Source organism: Triticum urartu, chromosome 3A (genome assembly GCF_056163025.1).
Source record: "Triticum urartu cultivar PI428250 chromosome 3A, HENAU_Tu73, whole genome shotgun sequence".
In the NCBI taxonomy this organism is placed as follows: Eukaryota; Viridiplantae; Streptophyta; class Magnoliopsida; order Poales; family Poaceae; genus Triticum; species Triticum urartu.
Genome location: NC_141875.1, coordinates 241,739,036 through 241,765,024, shown reverse-complemented (window position 1 = coordinate 241,765,024; position 25,989 = coordinate 241,739,036). Strand labels below are relative to the sequence as shown.

The 25,989-nt window shown below is 45.3% G+C and overlaps 1 protein-coding gene across 2 annotated transcripts; it reads left to right on the top strand.

The window, feature by feature from the left end:
• The first annotated feature begins 1,851 nt into the window (after positions 1–1,851).
• On the top strand, positions 1,852–25,643 carry LOC125529597 (putative peptide/nitrate transporter At3g43790). 2 transcript variants are annotated; one of them, XM_087546845.1, is made up of 18 exons: positions 1,852–1,989; positions 2,079–2,267; positions 11,292–11,332; positions 11,480–11,540; positions 11,692–11,794; positions 11,885–11,987; positions 12,079–12,132; positions 12,234–12,296; positions 22,931–22,980; positions 23,069–23,144; positions 23,218–23,427; positions 23,599–23,686; positions 23,853–23,938; positions 24,026–24,133; positions 24,695–24,739; positions 24,818–24,906; positions 25,013–25,056; positions 25,293–25,643. In XM_087546845.1, the coding sequence occupies exons 2-18, from the start codon at positions 2,093–2,095 to the stop codon at positions 25,388–25,390; spliced, it is 1,494 nt and encodes a 497-aa protein (XP_087402971.1). In that variant the 5' UTR covers positions 1,852–1,989; positions 2,079–2,092; the 3' UTR covers positions 25,391–25,643. The 2 variants fall into 2 exon arrangements, with proteins under 2 accessions (XP_087402971.1, XP_087402972.1); XM_087546846.1 differs by lacking the exons at positions 1,852–1,989; positions 2,079–2,267 and adding an exon at positions 10,552–10,896.
• The last annotated feature ends 346 nt before the right edge of the window (positions 25,644–25,989 follow it).

Here is a 25,989-nt window from a genome sequence, read left to right as displayed (position 1 = left end):
ATTTCATCATAGAAATATCAAATACTTTAACAAAATAGTACAACAACAAATAGTTCAATACAAATTATATAGTTCAACAAATAAAAACTCATATTTCATCACACTCGCGCCCGGCGTCGCCCTTAAGCCTCCATAGATGCTCTATCAGATCTTGCTGCAGTTGATGATGCACCTGTGGGTCTCGGATCTCCTGACGCATACTGAGATAAGCAGTCCAGATTGCCGATAGCTGGTGATCAACTTCGGCTAGAGGACCCTGCCTGTAGTATGGTTCAGTGTCAAACACTGGGTCTTCTTGTTCGCTCTCGATAATCATGTTGTGCAAGATGACACAGCAAGTCATAATCTCCCACATTTGATCTTTCGACCAGGTCTGAGCAGGATACCGGACAACAGCAAATCGAGATTGGAGCACACCAAATGCACGCTCGACATCCTTCCTGCAAGCCTCCTGAACCTTCGCAAACCAGGTGTTCTTGCCTCCTGGCACAGGGTTTGAGATCGTCTTCACAAATGTCGACCATCTCGGATAGATGCCATCAGGTAGATAGTACCCCTTGTTGTAGTGCCGCCCATTGATCTCGAAGTTCACCGGAGAAGAATGACCTTCAACAAGCTTGGCAAAGACAGGAGAGCACTGCAGCATGTTGATGTCATTGTGAGTTCCTGGCATACCAAAGAAGGAGTGCCAAATCCAGAGGTCCTGTGTGGCCACCGCCTCAAGTACCACACTGCAACCGCCTTTGGCGTCTTTGTACATCCCCTGCCAAGCAAATGGGCAATTCTTCCATTTTCAATGCATGCAGTCGATGCTCCCAAGCATCCCAGGAAATCCTCTTGCTGCATTCTGTGCTAGGATCCGAGCAGTGTCTTCCGCATTGGGTGTTCTCAAGTATTGCGGTCCAAACACTGCCACAACTTTCCGACAGAACTTGTAGAAACAATCTATGCTGGTGGACTCGGCCATGCGCCCATAGTCGTCGAGTGAATCACCGGGAGCTCCGTATGCAAGCATCCTCATCGCTGTCGTGCACTTCTGGATGGAGGTGAATCCAAGGGCGCCGGTGCAATCCATCTTGCACTTGAAGTAGTTGTCGAACTCCCGATAACGGCGCTGAAATGTTTTCTCGCCGTGAAGTGGAGCATCGGCGAAGTAGTCGGAGTAGAGCATGTAGTAGCCTTCGAGACGATGCTGGTTCTTTGCTTTCACCCGCCCCGGCGCCGAGCCACCTCGCCGCGGCTTTTCATTGCTCGCCAGCAGCTGGGCGAGGGCGGCGAGTACCATGAGATGCTCTTCTTCCTGGACGTCGGCCTCGGCTTCCTCCTCCAGCAGCGCGGCGAGCGCTTCCTCGTCATCCGAGTCCATCGCCGAGGCAGGCAAATCACCGAACACCTTGCGCCCGGTGGGCATGTACGCGCCGCTAAACTGCCCCTCCGTGACCGGAAACGCCCAGCTGCTGTTGGAGGGGCTCCCGCGGCGAAGCTCTGCTATTTTTCCGGCGTGAAATGACTATCTAGTGGTGAAAGGCGGCGGGCGGCGCCGGGATATAGCTACTGGCGGCCGAGGGCGCGAGGGGTGGGAGACGAGTCGGGGAAGAAAACCTTGACTTTTCCCCTGACAGTGTGGGCCAGCCGCGCTTTTCCCTTGCGGCGGAGCCCCCAACTGCCCCCAGTGCGCCGGGTTCGGCATGTGACCGCCGAGCGGAAAAAAGGGCCGAACCGGCATTTTTCGGCGTCCTGGGGACGCGATTAGGGCATTTTTTTAGTGCCGGCACTAAAAAAATGACCTAAAGAAGCCTATTGGGGACACGGCTGGAGCTTTTATAGGTTTTCCGGACCAAACCCTCTTGTCCATCCCACGCACCAGGTAGAACAACACACCACAGTCCACAAGGCGCGCCCGCATCTACACTCGCACTAAAAGCAGCAAATGCTCACTACGCTAACGCCTACCTTGTGCGCTTTACTGCTCCATTTACTCCCGCAGAGGTGAACGGGCGCCTTTCGTTTTTCTGCTTCACTTCTCGGAAGCAGAGGTCGACCGAGCTGATCTCCGCATCCCGTTTCCTGTTCATCAGAGAGAAGCTAGTTAATGGCCGCCAGCGAGAGAAACGAGTCTTCGGCGGCGCCATTGCTGGCAGCAGCGAGGGAGAGAAAACTCTGCAAGGAAGGGTGCCCAGGATGCAGGCTGGACGAGATCAACAAGAGCAAGACCGGCATCCCCTACCTCAACTTCTTCTACGTGTGGGTCGTCTGTCTCTGCGCCGGTTAGTGCGCCCCTCCCTTTCTTCTCCTCCACCTTGTTTGAGTTTCTTGTTTCCAGCATGGGTCCAGCTCCAGCCTCCAGCGTTCTGGATGTAGGACGCGTACGCCGTTTCTTCCGTTCGTACTCTTTGTCTACTACTCCCTCCTTTCCTAAAGTTTTTGTAGAGATTTTACTATGAACTACATACGACTACAATGAAATCTTTACGGAGACTTATATTTAAAAACGGAGGGAGTAAAATACATCAACACCTGTACTTTTTTGTTCTATAATACATTAATGTTTCCCTAGCTGAACGACGATGGTCTTGCTTTACTACTACTGCTCCCTCTGTCCTATACGATGGGTGAAAGCTGAGAACGATGGAGTAACTCACATGTGCCTTTTCCATCATCAAGGGTGCGAAACTGATACGGGAGGCAGTAGACAAACAACAGATGCATGGGGTGGGACCTCTCTGTGTAGATTCTATCATGTCTATACTGGAGTAGTAATATAGTGCTCCCTCCATTCCACAATGTAGTACTTTCTTTATCCTCGTGCTTCAACTTTGACTGTAAATTTAACTATCAAGACCGATTGCGGCGGGAGCAAAAATTATATCAGTGAATTCGTATTCAAAAAAAGTTTTCAATTATATAATTTTTTCTCCCGCCGCAGTTGGTCCCGTTGGTTAAATTTATGGTCAAAGTTAAACCTCGGGAAGCGCGGGCGCACTATATTTTGGAATGAAGGGAGTATTGGGATAATATCACATGCAGTCATACAACTTACGCTCAATGTTTAATTTGGTGCTAAAATTTTAAAAATACAAATTTATGGTCATCTAACTTGCATCCTTATACAAATACGGTCACTTTGCTTGTATTCAGACGTATCCTGCGCTGATGTGGCATGTCAGTGTGGCTATGCCCATTTTCAATGATTGGGAACAGCTTGAACGAGGCGCGCATATTTTTATTTTACAAAAACATCCCTTGTTTTGTATTTAATTAAGCAGTAGCCCCTTAATAACACACATGGGTACAACTTAATCGCAAAGAAGATTTGAGGAGATTTGAACTCTAGACATCGTATACACACATGCACTAGCTACATACTCGTGACTATAAAGAGATGTGCCTTCTTTAATATGGACGCATATTCTTTTTATATTCCATTTATCCCCACATTCAGCCAGAAAACCGGTTCCAAAAATTCTCACCTTTTTGGTCAAAAAATTCAAATGAAATTCAAATTTGAAAAATCGCAAGTTCAATTCATTGTCGTTCTGATACTGTATGCATATGAGAGATATATATTTGACATGGTTTCTGTCATTTAAATTAAAAAACTCAGGCAATAACATAGTTTTCTGGGGACCACAAAAATTTATGGTAACCAATCTGTTATCAGAAATTCGGTCCGGAAGAAAAAACCTGAATACGAGTAGTTTCATTGCCAAATATAAAATTTATTGTTTATCTTTTAAACAATTATAGGTACTTGGTGTAGTGGTTAGCTCCTGCTGTTTCATACTTGAGGTCGACGAATGGAATCCATTGGGCTCCTTTTTTCCCTGCGGAATTATCCATGCGCCCAAGTTACAAATTTTTGGTTGACCCACTGACAGGTGGGCCTTGTGTAGATTAGTCTAGTTACCTGGTTAGCCTAACCTGTTGTTAGTATCACACCGACTAGTGGCCCCACCCCTAAATTACCAGTTAGACATGTGCGTCTATTTATTTGATTAACCTGGACAAACTTGACATGTTTTTTTTAGAATAACTTGACGTGCTTTTGTGTGTAATCAAATAGATTTTAGCTGTGCATGTACAACATCGGGCAGCACTGGTTTTTTTTTTGAGGGGTAAAATCCAACTTTATTCATGAAAGTCCACTTGGAATGGAATACATCTGACATCATGAGGAGCACCAAAGCAGACATGGCGTCCTCGACCTCTAGAAAAAGAAAACTTTGCTAACCGACATTGACAGCACGACTCTCATAAACAAAAGTACAGTGCAAGGGAGGTGCTCTAAGATTAATCTCGCTAACAATCGCTCCATACGTTCCCCTAGCGTTTTTGTTGATGTCAGATACCACCTGTTGGCAATCCGAAGCCACCACCAGGTTTTGGATTCCAAGATCTTCTGCAAGGGCCAAGGCCCCCCGGCATGCCATCGCTTCAAGGGAGGCTGGGTCTGTGACCCCTTCGACAACAAGGGCTGAACTCCCCATGTAATTTCCTTCTTCATCTTTGCAAATAGCCGCAGCTGATCCTCCTTTTCTACCTGTCACTCCCGCATCCACATGTATCTTGAAGTGTCTTGTTGGTGGCTTCCTTGGACGTGTATGTGCGTGATCGTGTGTGACGACTGTCGCCGCCCCTCTCTGATTTTTCTCGTTAACAATGCCAAGGTTGGCTATAAAACCTTGTGATGAATCCATAAGTCGTGTGGGGACTTTGGAATATAGCTTCATGGATCGCCTTACGCCTTGAGTGCCATATGGCCCAAAGAGTTACCGCAACCAACACAAAATCCTCATGAGATAGCAGCTCCATTAGCGTGAATAACCACTGCTTTGCCTTGGGCTCCGATGTTTCTATGATTTTATGTGTAGTCTCCTCATCCATGAGAGCCCAAACGCTTCGAGACGACGTGCATTCCAAGAGCGAATGGCGCCAGGAGTCACGGACTCCGCACAGGCCGCATTGTGGAGAGTCGGCCATATGACGATGAGCGCGAACATCATTAGTCGGAAGCGAGTGTTTCGAGCAGCACTGGTGGGATGGATGTAATTGTTTAATTAACAGGTTGTTGGTTCAATGTCGTAAAAAAAACAGGTTGCTGGTTCGAACCCAATCTACCCCATCATTTTTTCATTATATTTGACTAAATTACGTAAGGATTTTTCTGAAAAGAAAAATGGTGTGCTAGAGTCACCCAACCCCTTGTGCACTCCTAACCACTGACAGGTGGGCCTCCGTCAGGCTGGCGCGTCACATGGGCAGGCTATACGGCTAGATACGAGCAAAGTGACCGTATTTGCATGATAACACAAGTTGGATAACCATAAATTCGTATTTTTAAAGTTTTAGCACCAAACTGAACATTTAGCGCAAGTTCTATGACTCCCGATGATATTACCTCTATAGTATTCAAACTCCAATACAAATAGTCCTATGTTGTTGTAAGCAGCACAAGGTATTAGTCCATTAACTCCTTGAACATGGCATGGTAGGGTAGCAGGCTTCGACCAATTGACTAGGGCTAGCCGAACTTGGCACTAGAGCACAATTTGTGGATTTGCCAAACGTTTTGAGGAATTCCAGAAACTGCACTTTCACGACGGCTTTGAAAAAGTTTGTATTAATCGTAGCTAACGTTGAGTTGCTCTACATCTGCCATGTCCAGAGCGTTTCCTTTTCCTAGACAAAAAAAAGGCGCGCAGGCCGCTGCTTACCGTGCCTGACCTTATAACTGACCTATACACAGATGTTTCATTGATCCTCCATGTGCTGCGCGTCAGTGGCATGTCTTTTTTTTGCGCATCAACGTCAGTGGCATGTCTTTTTTTTTTGCACATCAACGTCAGTGGCATGTGTACGGTACCAAGATGGGTGCTAGTAGTAGCATGACGTGGGACCCGAAATGGCCACATCTACCCTCCTCCCAGTGCACCGTACACACAGAGGATACGTGGTGGCGATCCATCCCATCCGTATGGTCTTCACTCCAGATCCAGACCCCGGTTGGGTTGCTATCGGGGTGAATTATTTGGTCCGTCTATTCCCTGACAGGGAGCGAGCGAGCGAGCGCAGCCTGGAACACCATGGAGGAAGTTTCCCGGAAGCTCAGCCGTCACTCGCTCCGAATCTTTTGTGTAGATGCACGCAATTAATCATGGATTTTATTGACGCGGACACAGACTACAAATAAGTACGGTCTTTGACAAAGGCAAATCCTATTTGTCGCTTTGTGTGAAAGCATATCGACCAAACACACAAGGATGGTGAGATGAGCCGTCCCATTTAATCTATTGTACGTACGTTCTACATAACTCGGTTTTGGGAACCTTCCCGTTGGGATTTTGTTTTTGTTTTTGTTTTTTTTGTTTTTACTGATTTTTTTACAGTTTTTTGTTTCTTTTCACAAATTTAAAAAAAAAACGTTTGGATTTATTTTAAGGAATGCAATTGTTTTTGAATTTTTTTTGCATTTTTTAAAAAAAATTGCGTCCAAAACATGTGCGGAAATTTCAAAAAGTGTTCACTATTCAAACAATGTTTGGAATTTCGAAATTATTTGAGTTTATTTAAAATGCTTTCTAAAAAATGTTTGGAATTTCCAAAGAAGTTCATGTTTTTAAAAATCATGGTTTTCAAAAAATGTTTTGGCAAAAAATCCGCATTTCCAAAAAATGTTCGTATTTTCAAATTTTGTTAGGAATTTGAGAATTTTTTGAGTTTTAAGAAAAATGTTCACTTTTAAAAATACCTTTTTGTGTTTTAAAAGCTGAATAGAAAACAACAAACCAAAAAAGTCAATCACTACAGTATCCATTCGAGTCACCATAGTACTCGCTGTGATCACTACAGTGTCGGTCCCACCACTACATTGTCAGTCAAATCGTTGTAATGTTGGTCGAGTCGCTACGGTACTTGCCTGGGTCGCTACAGTGTGAGTTGAATCGCTACCACATTCGATTGAGTCCCTAATGGATCGTCCCAATCCTGTGCGTGATAGGAGCCCCCTTAACAATCGTACGGTGGTTGCTCAAATAGATTTTGCCCCCCTTGCACTTTTGGCCTGGTAGAGCCTGGCTAAGCTAATACAGTCTTTGAACGCAAACTAAGGCATAGCCTAGTGGTGGAAAGGGATTTATGCATTTCAGCCATCCAGGTTCAAGGCATGGTACTTACAATTTTGGCTTGTTGCACCAATTATACTGTACGGGCCTCCCTTACATTCTTTCTTTAAGAAAATACAGTTTTTGAACCATGTTTTGCACTTCGTTGGCCGCCGGCATTGCATCACAAGGTCATTTGATGGGTTGGCAGCACTACATGGTTATGGCTGTGAAGATACAATTGCCTGGCGTTTGATTGCTCCTGGCCTAATGTTCTCGTCACCCCTTCTCACTAGTTGTGGCCTTACCACAAAGTGCACTATACAAACATGAAATTAACATCATTTTGATCCTAACTACTAACAAATGACAGTACCAAATTAAGAGTCATATGGATAAAAGGGGGAAAATTTCACCATCCTCGTCTTCTTTAGATCCTTTTGTTACCTCTTAGACCACATTGCCTTAGCCCACTCCAACCTTTTGCTCTTGCAAGCTTTATTAGCATGTGCCTTCACACCATGGACGGATCCAATATCATTAGTTGTCACATCATCCTCATCCGACATGTACTCATCAGGACCCGCTCTAAGATCCAGTTATGAATAATGCAACATGCAAGACCAAGCTTAACTTGGGTATGAAAGGGTGGAATGCCTTTTGATCAAGAATCTTTAATCTATTCTTCGAAGCACCAAATGCCCTCTCAACTTTAACTCTAAAGCTAGATTCGGCAATCTTAGGATAGTTCCTAGCAGAGAACTCATCAAGATCGTACCTAGTTTTCCTAATGGGTGGAAGAACCCTAGGACGACATGCATATCCAACATCTCCTAGCTAGAACTTACTATCAGGGATATTGAAGAATGTTAGCATCATGGGTTGATCCTTCCTAAGCAGCAAGTACATTCCAGCTTGTGTAGTGCTTTCTATGCTTGTATGCTGCAGCCCGTGACCTCAACACTATAGCAGTCATGTGAGTACGATCTATTGCATCAATATAATCATGTGATAGCATTGAAAAAGTATTATGACTCACAACAATACAATCATCTCATGGCAAGAACTAATAGTTAGTACTGCTCACCTTGAAATATGGATACCATTTGTAGCTCGTACGTATCTTCGAAGGAGTTTGACCATTAGGTGCCTTGATCATCTCTCCTCTGGGCTTTCTAATAGCATATAAGATTTGCTTGAAATACCGGGAAATTGTCTCCTTGTATCTCCTAATTGTGTTGTAAATCACTTTGAACTTCTGGTTATGACCTATAACATGAAGGAACATTGCTACTTGATCTTCCATAGAGGTGTAGATGTTATCTTCTAGCAACCCCCCCTCTCTAAACATCTTCACAATCTTGGAGAAACACGATCTTGTCATTCGAAGCATGTTGACAATCTCTACATCATTAATGTTGTAGATGTAGTTTAGATTCGCCATCCTCTCACTATCTCGGGATAACATTGGACCATGTCTAATCACAGGCTTCGAATTGTGACGAACCACTCTCTTGTGGACCAACATGACCTATGTCTGAGTCACAACTACGAGTGTTGATGCTTGAACGAGCAGCTTCATCCGTTTGTCCTAGTGAAATCGATGTTCTGGTAAGTAACAACAAAATCGACCCTACACCTTAGCTAATGACAAAATAGTGGAGGGGTGGTGGGTAGTTGTATGCTGCTTACCGCCATGTGAGACAATGACCACCCATGTCGGAGACGAGGCGAACGAGACGGAGACGAAGGTGACGAGTAGCTTAAGGGAGGAGGAGCACATCCTGGTGCAACAGATCTCGGTCCGAGCCGCCGGTACCACAGATGTAAGTCGCCGCCGGTACCGCTGTCAAGAACTGAGGCTGGATTTGTTCTCCCAATAGAGGTGAGCGAGTAAAAGGGAAGGGTGGTGGGGGATTGAGACTACAGATCTCGCGCCATATCACACCTATAGATTTTCGTCTCTCACCACCTCCATGCCTGCACCCCTACATACGCCAACCCCCTCCTGACTTGCGCTCGCCTCAGCCCGGCTCCACTGAAACGGTCGATTCAAGCGTTCCTAGCAAGTCAGGATATGGAATGCTTTGAGTTTCGTGCGTGTACGAGCCAACGCCTCGCGTGAGCAATCGAATAGGATTTTTTGCATGCACTGGTACTGTTTGGGGGGCTGCGAGCAATCAAACACACCCCATGTCTCAAGCTTGACCGAGTGTATATTATTTTTGCTTCCTATACGAGGAGCCCGATCTCAATGATTCCTTGAGGCGACGGAGTGGTCCAAGATGTGTGGGCTCAAACCATGCCCTCCCAACTCCACCATCGGGTGAACAGAGCAGATGCTTAGGTCCATCTAACTCATGGGGATTACAAATCATTCATTCATTCAAGGTAGCTTTAGACATTATGGGTAGAACTAGTCGCCAGAAGCGAAGCGATCTTGCAAGCTGGAAAAGATGCCTTTTTCTGACGCGTAAGCTACCACAAAAGGAATGAGGGAAAAATGCCTCGGGATTAGAAAGACTAAAGAGGCATGGAGGGCGGACTACAAGAATACGACTACAATACAAGCCATGAGCAATGTGTTTCTCTTATTACTTTTTTATCCCCTTGTTCCTTGGATACAATTCGTTCCTTCTACGGTCAAATCTCAATTTGTGGAGGCCTTCGGTGTCTCCTTGTGGTGAAACCAGCCTACCATAGTTCAAGTCCTAGACTTTGCACTGGTGCTTGTATGCGTTCATATAGGAGTGAGTGTATGCGTGTATGTATGAGCACTTGTGTCTGTATTGTGTTAAAAAAACCTATGGTGGAGTTTTCTTTTGCCAAGAAACACTGTACAAACGCAGACACCATAGATTTGTACGGTGTTTGTTGGCAAAAGACACCATAGGTTTGTATGGTGTCTGAGTGTCTGCGTTTGTACGGTGTTTCTTGGCAAAAGAAAACTCCACCATAGGTTTTTTTAACACAGAGTGTCTGCGTTTGTACGGTGTTTCTTGGCAAAAGAAAACTCCATCATAGGTTTTTTTAACACAGTACAGACACAAGTGCTCATACATACGCGCATACACTCACCCTTATGAACGCACACACACACACCGTACCCTATGAGCACCTCTGAGAGACTGAGCCGGCATATCATCTTAAGATTTGCGAAGTCACCGTAGGCGCCTCATCGTCGGACTTGAGCCCTGGTGGGCTGAAGATACCACTGTCCCTCTAATCATCCAACCATAGGTTGGTTCGCAACTGCACAATAGATTGAAAACAACATTAAGCTTTTATTAAAAAAGCATTAAGCTTTTTACTTCTAAAAAAAGAATTTGCCATTATGATTTATGGAGTGAGAAAGAGGAGCGGCCGCACTTGTACTAGTACTATATACACATGCACGTAAAGCCTTTCCAAAGGAGAAAGACTTGGCCAACCCTCTCATCCCGCCACCTAAATTTAGCCAAACAAACCAAAGGCAAGAATCCACGAACAACTAGAGCCAGGCTTCATTCTCCAGCTCTTGGCAAACGAGGATGCCGCGCGACTCTCAGAATCCAGGCATCATCTTGATGTGGATTAAGGACGTCCAACGGAGTAGGAAGAGTCACGTAGCATTCAGCCGCAGTCGCAGCCGGAGGCATCAAGATGACCGGATCAGGCCGAGAGGCGCCATTGCTCCGCGTCAGGAAGGTGTACCATGAACGATGCCCCGGATGCAGACAGGAGAGGAAGACGCAGGCCGACCACCGGATACCCTACACGGAGTTCCTCTACATTTGGATCGCATGCTTGTGTGCCGGTATGATGCCACACGATGCTCTTTTTTACAGGATTTCCTCTGATGATCAGGCAGCATCCTCATGGAACAGCTGTATGACTGCCAGAATCTGGAGGGTTATAACATTTGGATTTGCCACTCTAGTACAATAATGCAATCCAATCGCTTTCAATTAACATAACCAAGAGATTCCGATTTCAGACTTCAAAACATTAGGAGATGCTCCCAAACATGTACCTTTCTGCATTTATTCCATGGTTTCTCCAGAGGCTCTTTCTGCAGTTTGTCTACAAAACTCACTTTTTTTTGTCACCTTCGTTAAAAGATTGGACATATTTCTATAGGTTTTTTTATAAGTTAAGGTATATCAATTGTTGGCGTTTGCTAACTAACAACTTGGTTTGTTATCTTTCCAGCTCTACCGATCCAGTCACTGTTTCCCTATCTATACTTCATGGTATGTACAGAAGTCGCAAAACTTAAACATCTATCCTGATTGTATGCATGAATTGTCGTTTGTTGAATTATTACATACTTTGTGTTGGTTAATTATATTTTTTTATTGTTGATTAATTATATGTTCGCCGTTGTTATTATTTAACAGATTAGGGACTTGGAAGTCGCAAAGCAAGAGCAAGACATTGGGTTCTATGCTGGTTTTGTTGGTTAGTATTGTCCCCTGTCAACGTTTGTCAATTTACTGGAAAAATAAGGGAATAAAAGACTACAAGTACACCGAATAGACTCTAATAGCGTCATAATTCGAAAATAGTTATTTTTCGACTAGTAGCTACTGACTGTATACTCTGTCTCAAGGGGCTGCTTATTTCCTTGGAAGAACCATCAGTGCTGTGCCATGGGGCATTTTTGCTGACAAATATGGGAGGAAGCCTTGCATTGTTATCAGTATCCTCTCAGTGTATGGAAAATTCAGTTAGATTATGAAAACATATTTCGTACTCCATTCAATTCAATCAAAATTAATCCTACGCTACTACTTCTTTTTCAGGATCGTATTTAACACCCTTTTCGGCCTTAGCACGACTTACTGGATGGCAATTGTAACTAGGGGGCTACTTGGGTTACTCTGTGGTATATTAGGACCAATCAAGGTGATTTCTGTACACTGAGGGTGATGAGTTAATTAAATTAAGCAAATGGCATTAGTTGTTGAACACTCACGGTTGTGTCTGCATTTTTCAGGCCTATGCTTCAGAAGTCTGCAGAAAAGAGCACCAAGCACTAGGAATTTCTCTTGTGAGAACAATTCATCTTTATTTTCAGACTCTCGGTTTGATTCATTTGAAGAAAGGCTTATCTGTTACTAGCTGATAATTATGTCTGACATTATGTCATAGGTTACATCTTCACGAGCAATAGCTCTTGTTATTGGACCAGCCATTGGAGGATTTCTTGCACAGGTGAGGATCAGTCAACTTTGATATCGAGTTATAAAAATACAGAAGTATCCTTGCAGAATTAAGATCGTATTTAACCACTTTTTTTTCGCGAATACGCAAAGCTTGCGTATCATTGCATTGATAGAAGGAGCAGAATAAGTACAGATAAGGGTACAACACATGACACGAACGCAGACAGGCGTGAACATGGTGTCCGGAGCAGAAAGACAAGGGATGCTCAGCCCGAAGAGAAGATACAACACAGCTAGACCTACCAAACCCAAACAAAGAGCAGCAAACTCGAACCAACAAGGTCACCAACATCGCCAGAGCCAAGACCGGGGACAACGCGAGCAAGCAAGATGGCGCCTTCAAGAAGGAATACGACGCCGAGACACCGTCGCCATCCGGTCCGGAGGAACCGGGCCTAGGGTTTCCCCTGAGCTCGAAGAGGGGCGCAACCGAGGGCCTTGACAACGCCTCCAAGGAGGAAACGACATCCGCAGACGCCGTCGTTGCCAGCATCGGCAAACCGAGCAGGGATTTCTCCCTGGCCTGAGGCTAAGCAATCCCATAGCCGCCGAATCTGGAAACGAGGATGAGGAAGCCAACGCTGATCGGAGCCGCCATGTCGGAAGAGGGGTTGGCGGGCTGCACCTGCCGTCGGAGGGTGGCACCTCCTCCGGATCCACGAGCATTGGATCTGGCAAAAAGGGAAGGCTTTGAAGTGTACAAGGTAGGGCAGACGGTGAAGTAAACCAAGAGGGGGTTGGGCGACGGGAACAGCAACGCCGGCAAGCTAGGACTAGAGGTACGCAGATCCGAGCTGCCGTGGCCATAGCCGTCGAGACGTCGAGGAGCCAGGCGAGCTGGAAGGGACGCAGCTGCTGGGTTCTCGAGGCTGGAGCCGCCCAACAGAGGACACCGGCAGCCATGGACACCGGAGAGACGCGGGTCCAAGTTCGCCGGGGCCGGAGCAGCGCCAGCAAGTACCCGTCTTGAGGGACTTCGTGACTGCCTCTAGCAATGTAGCTTCATCGCCTCCGCGCATGAGCCATCACCGCGGCTCGGGAAAGAGAGGGCCGCCGGATACGAGGGGGCCGCATGCAGGAAGGCCGACTGCGAACACCCCCGCGACCGGCCGCAGATCCCGCACCCAACCCACGACTAGTCGCAGCAGCAGGGCATGGCCTCGCCGCGGAGGGTGGAGGGAAGGTCTGCTGTGGAGGGCGTCAGGCAGGGACGTGTTGGGGAACGTAGCAGAAATTCAAAATTTTCCTACGTGTCACCAAGATCTATCTATGGAGAAACGAGCAACGAGGGGAAGGAGAGTGCATCTACATACCCTTGTAGATCGCTAAGCGGAAGCGTTCAAGAGAACGGGGTTGAAGGAGTCGTACTCGTCGTGATCCAAATCACCGGAGATCCTAGTGCCGAACGGACGGCACCTCCGCGTTCAACACACGTACAGCCCGGTGACATCTCCCATGCCTTGATCCAGCAAGGAGAGAGGGAGAGGTTGAGGAAGACTCCATCCAGCAGTAGCACAACGGCGTGGTGGTGGTGGAGGAGCGTGGTGATCCAGCAGGGCTTCGCCAAGCACCGCGAGATATGAGGAGAAAGAGAGGTAGGGCTGCGCCAGGGAGAGGTCAAAAACTCATCTGTTGGCAGCCCCAAGTCCTCAAGTATATATAGGGGAGAGGGAGGGGTGCGCCCCACCTAGGGTTCCACCCTAGGGGCGGCGGCCAGCCCCAATCCCATCTAGGGTGGCGGCCAAGTGGAGGGGGAGAGGGAGGCGCACCAGGCATGGGCCCTAAGGCCCATCTGCCCTTAGGGTTTGCCCCCTTCCTCCCCTTAGGCGCCTTGGGCCCTTGTGTGTGTGTGTGGGGGGGGGGCGCACCAGCCCACCTGGGGCTGGTCCCCTCCCACACTTGGCCCATGCAGCCCTCCGGGGCTTGTGGCCCCACTTGGTGGACCCCCGGGACCCTCCCGGTGGTCCCGGTACGTTACCGATAAAACCCGAAACTTTTCCGGTGACCAAAACAGGACTTCCCATATATAAATCTTTACCTCCGGACCATTTCGGAACTCCTCGTGATGTCCGGGATCTCATCCGGGACTCCGAACAACATTCGGTAACCACGTATATCTATTCCTTATAACCCTAGCGTCATCGAACCTTAAGTGTGTAGATCCTACGGGTTCGGGAACCATGCAGACATGACCGAGACGTTCTCCGGTCAATAACCAACAGCGGGATCTGGATACCCATGTTGGTTCCCACATGTTCCACAATGATCTCATCGGATGAACCACGATGTCGAGGATTCGATCAATCCCGTATACAATTCCCTTTGTCTAGCGGTATTGTACTTGCCCTAGATTCGATCGTCGGTATCCCGATACCTTGTTCAATCTCGTTACCGGCAAGTCTCTTTACTCGTTCCGTAACACATCATCCTGTGATCAACTCCTTGATCACATTATGCACATTATGATGATGTCCTACCGAGTGGGCCCAGAGATACCTCTCCGTCACACAGAGTGACAAATCCCAGTCTCGATTCGTGCCAACCCAACAGACACTTTCGGAGATACCCGTAGTGCACCTTTATAGCCACCCAGTTACTTGTGACGTTTGGCACACCCAAAGTATTCCTACGGTATCCGGGAGTTGCACAATCTCATGGTCTAAGGAAATGATACTTGACATTAGAAAAGCTTTAGCATGCGAACTACACGATCTTGTACTATGCTTAGGATTGGGTCTTGTCCATCACATCATTCTTCTAATGATGTGATCCCGTTATCAATGACATCCAATGTCCATGGTCAGGAAACCGTAACCATCTATTGATCAACGAGCTAGTCAACTAGAGGCTTACTAGGGACATGGTGTTGTCTATGTATCCACACATGTATCTGAGTTTCCTATCAATACAATTCTAGCATGGATAATAAACGATTATCATGAACAAGGAAATATAATAATAACCAATTTATTATTGCCTCTAGGGCATATTTCCAACAGTCTCCCACTTGCACTAGAGTCAATAATCCAGTTCACATCGATATGTGATTAACACTCAAGGTCACATCCCCATGTGACTAATACCCAAAGAGTTCTGGGTTTGATCATGTTATGCTTGTGAGAGAGGTTTCAGTCAACGGGTCTGCAACAGTCAGATCCGTATGTACTTCGCAAATTTCTATGTCATCTTGTAGATGCAACTACTACGCTGCATTCGGTGCCATTTCAAATAACTGTTCTACTTGGAGCTATTCTACATTGTTGCTCCATTATACGTATCCGGTATCTCTACTCAGAGCTATCCGGATAGGTGTTAAGCTTGCATCGACGTAACTCTTTACGTCGAACTCTTTATCACCTCCATAACCGAGAAACATATCCTTATTCCTCTAAGGATAATTTAGACCGCTATCTGGTGATCTACTCCTAGATTACCTTTGTACCCTCTTGCCAGATATGTGGCAAGGCACACATCAGGTGCGGTACTCAGCATGGCATACCGTATAGAGCCTATGACAAAAGCATAGGGGACGACCTTCGTCCTTCCTCTTTCTTCTGCCGTGGTCAAGCTTTAAGTCTTAACTTCATACCTTACAACTCAGGCAAGAACTCCTTCTTTGACTGATCCATCTTGAACACCTTCAAGATCATGTCAAGGTATGTGCTCATTTGAAAGTACCATTAAGCGTTTTGATCTATCCTTATAGATCTTGATGCTCAATGTTCAAGTAGCTTAATCCAGGCTTTTCATTGAAAAACACTTTCCAAATAACCCTATATGCTTTCCAGAAATTCTACGTCATTTCTGATCAACAATATGTCAACAACATATATTCATCAGAAATTCTATAGTGCTCCCACTCACTTCTTTGGAAATACAAGTTTCTCATAAACTTTGTATAAACCCAAAATCTTTGATCATCATCAAAGCGTATATTCCAACTCCGAGATGCTTACTCCAGTCCTTAGAAGGATTGCTAGAGCTTTGCATACTTGTTAGCATCTTTCAGGATTGTTAAAACCTTCTGGTTGTATCACATACAACCTTTCCTCAAGAAAATTGTGAAGAAACAATGGTTTTTGACATCCTATATGCAAGATTTCATAAATAATGCAGTGACTGCTAATATAATTCTAACAGACTCTTAGCATCGCTACGAGTGAGAAAGTCTCACCGTAGTCAACTCCTTGAACTTGTCGGGAAACATCTTAACGACAAGTCGAGCTTTCTTAATGGTGACATTTACCATCACTGTCCGTCTTCCTAGTAAAATCCATCTGTACTCAACAGCCTTACGACCATCGAGCCGTTCTGCCAAAGTCTACACTTTGTTTTCATACATGGATCCTCTCTCGGATTTTATGGCCTCGAGCCATTTATCGGAATCCGGGCCCACCATCGCTTCTCCATAACTCGTAGGTTCATTGTTGTCTAGCAACATGACTTCCAAGACAGGATTACGTACCACTCTGAAGTAGTACGTATCCTTGTCGTCCTACGAGGTTTGGGAGTGACTTGATCCGAAGTCTCATGATCAATATCATAAGCTTCCACTTCAATTGGTGTAGGTGCCACAGGAACAACTCTTTGTGCCCTGCTATACACTAGTTGAAGTGACGGTTCAATAACCTCATCAAGTCTCCACCATCCTCCCACTCAATTCTTTTGAGAGAAACTTTTCCTCGAGAAAGGACCCGATTCAAGAAACAATCCCTTATTGCTTTCGGATCTGAGACAGGAGGTATACCCAACTGTTTTGGGTGTCCTATGAAGATGCATTTATCCGCTTTGGGTTCGAGCTTATCAGCCTGAAACTTTTTCACATAAGCGTCGCAGCCCCAAACTTTTAAGAAATGACAGTTTAGGTTTCTCTAAACCATAGTTCATACGGTGTCATCTCATTGGAATTACGTGGCGCCCTATTTAAAGTGAATGTGGTTGTCTCTAATGCCTAACCCATAACCTATCGTGGTAATTCGATAAGAGACATCATGGTATGCATCACATCCAATAGGGTGCAGTTATGATGTTCGGACACACCATCACACTATGGTGTTCCAGGCTGTATTAGTTGTGAAACAATTTCCACAATGTCTTAATTCTGTGCCAAACTCGTAATTCAGATATTCATCTCTATGATCATATCATTTTATCCTCTTATCACGACGATCTTTCAACTTCATCCTGAAATTACTTGAACCTTTCAATAATTCAGACTCGTGATTCATCAAGTAAATGTACTCAACATCTACTCAAATCATCTGTGAAGTAAGAACATAACGATATCCACTACACGCCTCAGCACTCATTGGACTGCACACATCAAAATGTATTACTTCCAACAAGTTGCTTTCTAGTTTCATTTTACTGAAAACGAGGCTTTTAGTCATCTTGCCCATGTGGTATGATTTGCATGTCTCAAGTGATTCAAAATCAAGTGAGTCCAAACGGTCCATTTGCATGGAGTTTCTTCATGCATATACACCAATAGACATGGTTCGCATGTCTCAAACTTTTCAAAATGAGTGAGCCCAAAGATCCATCAACATGGAGCTTCTTCATGCATTTTATACCGATATGACTTACGTGGCAGTGCCACAAGTAGGTGGTACTATCATTACTATCTTATATCTTTTGGCATGAACAAGTGTATCACTACGATCGAGATTCAATAAACTATTCATTTTAGGTGCAAGACCATTGAAGGTATTATTCAAATAAACAGAGTAACCATTATTCTCCTTAAATGAATAACCGTATTGCGATAGACATAATCCAATCATGTCTATGCTCAACGCAAACACCAATCTCGATGGTAGAGGGAGCGTGCGATGCTTGATCACATCAAGCTTGGAAAACCTTCCAACACATATCGCCAGCTCACCTTTAGCTAGTCTCCGTTTACTCCGCAGCCTTTTATTTCAAGTTTACTAACACTTAGCAACCGAACCGGTATCTAATACCATGGTGCTACTAGGAGTACTAGTAAAGTACACATTAACACAATGTATATCCAATATACTTCTATCGACCTTGCCAGCCTTCTCATCTACCAAGTATCTAGGGTAATTCTGCTCCAGTGGCTGTTCCCCTTATTACAGAAGCACTTAGTCTCGGGTTTGGGTTCAACCTTGGGTTTCTTCACTAGAGCAGCAGCTGATTTGCCGTTTCATGAAGTATCCCTTCTTGCCCTTGCCCTTCTTGAAACTAGTGGTTTCACCAACCATCAACAATTGATGCTCCTTCTTGATTTCTACTTTTGTGGTGTCAAACATCGCGAATATCTCAAGGATCATCATATATGTCCCTGATATATCATAGTTCATCACGAAGCTCTAGCAGCTTGGTGGTAATGACTTCGGAGAAACATCACTTTCTCATCTGGAAGATCAACTCCCACTCAATTCAAATGATTGTTGTACTCAGACAATCTGAGCACAAACTCAACGATTGAGCTTTTCTCCCTTAGTTTGTAGGCTAAGAAACTCGTCGGAGGTCTTATACCTCTTGACGTGGGCACGAGCCTGAAATCCCAATTTCAGCCCTCGAAACATCTCATATGTTCCGCGACGTTTCAAAATCGTCTATGGTGCCTCAAATCTAAACCGTTTAACTGAACTATCACGTAGTTATCAAAACGTGTATGTTAGATGTTCGCAACACCCACAGACGACGTTCGAGGTTCAGCACACTGAGCGGTGCATTAAGGACATAAGCCTTCTACGAAGCAACGAGGACAATCCTCAGTTTACGGACCTAGTCCGCATAATTGCTACTATCAACTTTCAACTGAAATTTTCTCTAGGAACATATCTAAACAGTAGAACTAAAGCGCGAGCTATGACATAATTTGCAAAATCCTTTTGACTATGTTCAGGATAAACAAGTTCATCTTATGAACTCCCACTCAGATAGACATCCCTCTAGTCATCTAAGTGATTACATGATCCGAGTCAACTAAGCCGTGTCCGATCATCACGTGAGACGGACTAGTCATCATCGGTGAACATCTTCATGTTGATCGTATCTACCATACGACTCATGCTCGACCTTTCGGTCTCTTGTGTTCCGAGGCCATGTCTGTACATGCTAGGCTCGTCAAGTCAACCTAAGTGTTTCGCATGTGTAAATCTGGCTTACACCCGTTGTATGTGAACGTAAGAATCTATCACACCCGATCATCACGTGGTGCTTCGAAACGACGAACTTTCGCAACGGTGCACAGTTAGGGAGAACACTTCTCTTGAAATTTTAGTGAGGGATCATCTTATTTAAGCTACCGTCATTCTAAGCAAATAAGATGTATAAACATGATAAACATCACATGCAATCAAATAGTGACATGATATGGCCAATATCATATTGCTCCTTTTGATCTCCATCTTCGGGGCTCCATGATCATCATCGTCACCGGCATGACACCATGATCTCCATCATCATGATCTCCATCATTGTGTCTCCATGAAGTTGTCTCGCCAACTTATTACTTCTACTACTATGGCTACCGGTTAGCAATAAAGTAAAGTAATTACATGGCGTTGTTCAATGACACGCAGGTCATACAATAAATAAAGACAACTCCTATGGCTCCTGCCGGTTGTCATACTCATCGACATGCAAGTCGTGATTCCTATTACAAGAACATGATCAATCTCATACATCACATATCATTCATCACATTCTTCTTGGCCATATCACATCACATAGCATACCCTGCAAAAACAAGTTAGACGTCCGCTAATTGTTGTTTGCATGTTTTACGTGGCTGCTATGGGTTTCTAGCAAGAACGTTTCTTACCTACGCAAAAACCACAACGTGATATGCCAATTGCTATTTACCCTTCATAAAGACCCTTTTCATCGAATTCGATCCGACTAAAGTGGGAGAGACAGACACCCGCCAGCCACCTTATGCAACTAGTGCATGTCAGTCGGTGAAACCAGTCTCACGTAAGAGTACGTGTAAGGTCGGTCCGGGCCGCTTCATCCCACAATACCGTCGAAACAAGATTGGACTAGTAACGGTAAGCATATTGAACAAAATCAACGCCCACAACTACTTTGTGTTCTACTCGTGCATAGAATCTACGCAATAGACCTAGCTCATGATGCCACTGTTGGGGAACGTAGCAGAAATTCAAAATTTTCCTACGTGTCACCAAGATCTATCTATGGAGAAAACAGCAACGAGGGGAAGGAGAGTGCATCTACATACCCTTGTAGATCGCTAAGCGGAAGCGTTCAAGAGAACGGGGTTGAAGGAGTCGTACTCGTCATGATCCAAATCACCGGAGATCCTAGTGCCGAACGGACGGCACCTCCGCGTTCAACACACGTACAGCCCGGTGATGTCTCCCATGCCTTGATCCAGCAAGGAGAGAGGGAGAGGTTGTGAAGACTCCATCCAGCAGCAGCACAACGGCGTGGTGGTGGTGGAGGAGCGTGGTGATCCAGCAGGGCTTCGCCAAGCACCGCGAGATATGAGGAGAAAGAGAGGTAGGGCTGCGCCAGGGAGAGGTCAAAAACTCATCTGTTGGCAGCCCCAAGTCCTCAAGTATATATAGGGGAGAGGGAGGGGTGCGCCCCACCTAGGGTTCCACCCTAGGGGCGGCGGCCAGCCCCAATCCCATCTAGGGTGGCGGCCAAGTGGAGGGGGAGAGGGAGGCGCACCAGGCATGGGCCCTAAGGCCCATCTGCCCTTAGGGTTTGCCCCCTTCCTCCCCTTAGGCGCCTTGGGCCCTTGTGTGTGTGTGTGTGGGGGGGGCGCACCAGCCCACCTGGGGCTGGTCCCCTCCCACACTTGGCCCATGCAGCCCTCCGGGGCTTGTGGCCCCACTTGGTGGACCCCCGAGACCCTCCCGGTGGTCCCGGTACGTTACCGATAAAACCCGAAACTTTTCCGGTGACCAAAACAGGACTTCCCATATATAAATATTTACTTACCTCCGGACCATTCCGGAACTCCTCATGACGTCCGGGATCTCATCCGGGACTGCGAACAACATTCGGTAACCACGTATATCTATTCCTTATAACCCTAGCTTCATCGAACCTTAAGTGTGTAGACCCTACGGGTTCAGGAACCATGCAGACATGACCGAGACGTTCTCCGGTCAATAACCAACAACGGGATCTGGATACCCATGTTGGTTCCCACATGTTCCATGATGATCTCATCGGATGAACCACGATGTCGAGGATTCGATCAATCCCGTATACAATTCCCTTTGTCTAGCGGTATTGTACTTGCCCTAGATTCGATCGTCGGTATCCCGATACCTTGTTCAATCTTGTTACCGGCAAGTCTCTTTACTCGTTCCGTAAGACATCATCCCGTGATCAACTCCTTGATCACATTGTGCACATTATGATGATGTCCTACCGAGTGAGCTCAGAGATACCTCTCCGTCACACGGAGTGACAAATCCTAGTCTCGATTCGTGCCAACCCAACAGACACTTTCGGAGATACCCGTAGTGCACCTTTATAGCCACCCAGTTACGTTGTGACGTTTGGCACACCCAAAGTATTCCTACGGTATCCGGGAGTTGCACAATCTCATGGTGTAAGGAAATGATACTTGACATTAGAAAAGCTTTAGCATGCGAACTACACGATCTTGTGCTATGCTTAGGATTGGGTCTTGTCCATCACATCATTCTTCTAATGATGTGATCCCGTTATCAATGACATCCAATGTCCATGGTCAGGAAACCGTAACCATCTATTGATCAACGAGCTAGTCAACTAGAGGCTTACTAGGGACATGGTGTTGTCTATGTATCCACACATGTATCTGAGTTTCCTATCAATACAATTCTAGCATGGATAATAAAAGATTATCATGAACAAGGAAATATAATAATAACCAATTTATTATTGCCTCTAGGGCATATTTCCAACAGGACGTGCAACAGCGCTGGGAGGAGTGGCGCCCACGCCAGAGCCAGGGTGGGGGCGGGGAGGACGCGGGGCCGGGGGTGGGGGAGACGCGCGGGGGACGGATCCGGCCGGCGGCAGCATCCTGGGGTGTGGCGCGGCCTCGCCGGTCAGCCCACCGGCGGCAGTGCGGCAGAAGCGGGCGGGGGGTGGCGCGTCCCGGCGGCGGCTGGTGGATTCGCGGGGCGGGGAGGGGGAAGCATGTGGGGGACGGATCGGCCCCGCCGCCACCATCCCGGGGCGCGGCACGGCTTCGCCGGCCGGCCCTCCGGCGGCGGCGCAGCGGTGGCGGGTGCAGAGGGGTTCCTGGCGGCGGCGGATGCGTTCATTTAACAAACTAAGCGTAAGTTACTCGTGCATACAATAGTTCAATAAAGCCATTACTGCAATAACTCACTAGGCCACTATAATTATATGTAACCGTGGTGTAGAGCTTGAGAATAATGGATCATCTACTAATTGGGGAAAAACCAAAATACTGTACCAATAGGCAAGAACTTTACTGTCATGGCAGTGTTAGGAAAGTACATATATGCTTTATTTGGAGGAATTTATATCTAACAGTTAAAAGTGAAAACTAGAATTTTTGTCAAAGGATGAACACAACATCTCCCTTTGGAGGATAGTTAGTAATCTTATATGAATGGCTCTGGCTAACGTTGTGTATTCTCTGTCTTGTACCAGCCTGCAAAGAAGTACCCGAATCTTTTCTCTGAGGAATCCATATTTGGAAGGTAGATTATTACTCATACTTTTTCAATGATACAAATTTTGCATTGTTGGGAAGATAAGATAAACCTTTCAAATTACATCTACTTATAGGTTTCCATACTTCCTCCCTTGCTTCGTCATATCGGTTCTAGCGGCAGGAGCATGTCTTGCATGCATTTGGCTCCCGGTATTGCCCATAAATCTCCTTATGGTTTTTTTCTCTCCCTTGATTTCCTACTTGAATAAATGATTCTTTTTAGGAAACTCTGCACATGTACCATGATGACAAAGTGGAAGCTATTGAGGAAATGGAGGCGCAAGTTGCTGATTCGACCTCAGAAGACAGGAATGCTAAACAATCTGGATCAGGCAGAATGGCATCCACAAAGAACCTGCTAAAGAACTGGCAGTTGATGTCAGCAATAACCCTCTACTGTGTGTTTTCTCTGCATGATACAGCTTATCTTGAGGTAAATCTATGTTTAGGCATATTGAACACATTCAACAATATTTTAGGTTGACAAGATGCTAGTATATATGATATCTACCCTTTAGAGAACAATCATATTAGGGACTAAATCAACCTTTTTTTGTAAGGAACTAAATCAACTTTGCATGTGTTCTGTAAATTCCATGGTCAGATATTTTCACTCTGGGCTGTGAGCAGCAGAAAATACCGGGGACTGAGTTTTACATCCCAGGAGGTTGGTACCGTGCTAACTATCTCAGGTATATGATGTTTCTTCAATTTGTATAGTATGGTCATTGCGCAAGAGAATCATTCAGCACAAAATGAATTAACTGGACACATATCTGGCATCTCTCCTTTACCTATTACATGAAGTACTGGCTTTGAACTCCTTTACCTTGTGGCCATTTTTGTTCGATCTTGCAGGTTTTGGTGTTTTGGTATATCAACTTCTGATTTACCCGCTCCTTGCCAAGTATGCTGGGCTAGTCAAGCCATTCCGTTCTGCAGCGGTATGTGACAAGAACATTTTGCGTCAAGATACTTCATTAATATGTCTAATCTACTGTACAGTACCAAATGCATGTTTGTTTTTTCAGGTATTATCTATACTTCTCGTTGCAACATATCCATTCATGGCTAACCTATATGGCGTGGAGCTCAAAGTACTCATCAACATAGCCTCGCTTCTTAAGAATATGTTTGCGGTATGTCCATTTTCTGGTCGGAACAAATTGTTAGCATATTATTATCTATATTGCTTCGTTTAAGGTGAAAAATAATACAAACTAGGGGTGTTCATCGGTGGTTGCCAAAAACCCTAGAACCCATCCAGTACAAAGAAAAATTATACCTCGCTCAGGGGCGGAGATATGTGTATAGCTAAGGGTTTCATGCCCCCCAGCCCAATGCAAATCACCGAAGGAAATTTTTTGAGGACTTAGATGGAAGAAAATATTCTCATTTAGCTCCTCCAAACATTCATACTCTGCCACTGACCTCGCTGCTTACATTAGTAACATCCTATACAGACATGTTCATCATCTTGGTGAAGAGGTCGGAAGATCAATAAAACCTTCCTTTAAAAGAATACAATCACGTTGATGACTGTTTGGGCGGGTCTAAAGAAACCATAATTGAGCACCACTCGTACAGATGAAATAAAATTAGATGTTCAGTACCCTTGGACAAATAAGCTCCATGGGCAGTGATTTTAATAAACAATTTAATCATGAACATATTTTGATTTATCATCTAAAATGGAACAGGCTACGATTACTATTGCATGCAATATTCTGCAGAACACAGCGGTGGTATGTATCATCTGTCTCATTGCGTTTTCTTTGATTCATTTTTGCTATGTTCTAACTTCTCCAATGAAACGTGTACAGGCACAAGAACAAAGGGGTGTCGCAAATGGTATATCTGTGACTCTGATGTCAATCTTCAAAGCAGTAGCCCCAGCGGCAGCAGGAATTCTGTAAGCACAGTGTTTCTTTTATTTTGTGAGTAGGAAGTACTGTGAGTTTTTGCTTGGCCGCAAGTGTGATTCCTAACCAATTAGCTAACCTTTTGCCTTTATCTAGGTTTTCATGGGCTCAGAAGAACATAACTGGATTGTTCATACCAGGTAAACACATTGCTCATATAACCCATGCTAATTGCACTTGTACCGATAGCTTTGCTTTCGACTTGAATGGAAACAAGTACTCCCTCCGTTCGAAAAAGCTTGTCACAAGCTTGTCCTTCAAATGAATGTATCTAGCAGTAACTTAGATACATCTATTTGAGGGACAGGTTTTTTCAGACGGAGGGAGTACATATTATCAGGGCATATACTTATTTGATTTATCATCCGATATGCAGGTGATCAGATCCTGTTCTGGATGCTGAACATGGTGTCAGTAATCGGGCTCTCGCTGACGTTCAAGCCATTTTTCTCTATGCCGAGTGCGCTAAAATGATGAGCACACAATTATGTTCATCCAGCTAGTTAAGTAAAGTTAGGGACACACCACAGTTTGCAGCCCTGGATAAAAAAAACTGCGTCGTGTATTGTGTCACATATATTTTTCATATGTTTTTGGTTGTGTGATCAGATGTGGCAAGATATCTTTGTTGTTGTTGTCAAAACTCCTACGCACAAGGTGCTTTGGTTCCTGGTAAGAAGACCAATATTGTTTTGGTGGATTGTTAATATAAGACGTAATTGTTCGAGGGTCTCGCACGATCCCAACAGGGGTGCGCTGCTTCTCAATATATAGGAGTAGATATTACATGTACAAGGTAGATATGAATAGGTATCTATAAACGTATATAACTTAGATTCTAACACCCTCCCTCAATCTTAACCGGTGTCAAGAAGGTTGAGATTACGCCGACAAGCTTCAAACAAGGAAAGTGGCAACGGCTTAGTGAAAATGTCCGCAAGTTGATCTTTTGATGAAATGAACTTGATTTGTAGTAGCTTTTGTGCAACCACTAGTAGAAAAGGGGGTAACGGTCCAGGCCGGGTCAGCCCATTAGTCCCGGTTCAGTCCAGAACCGGGACCAATGGGGGCAT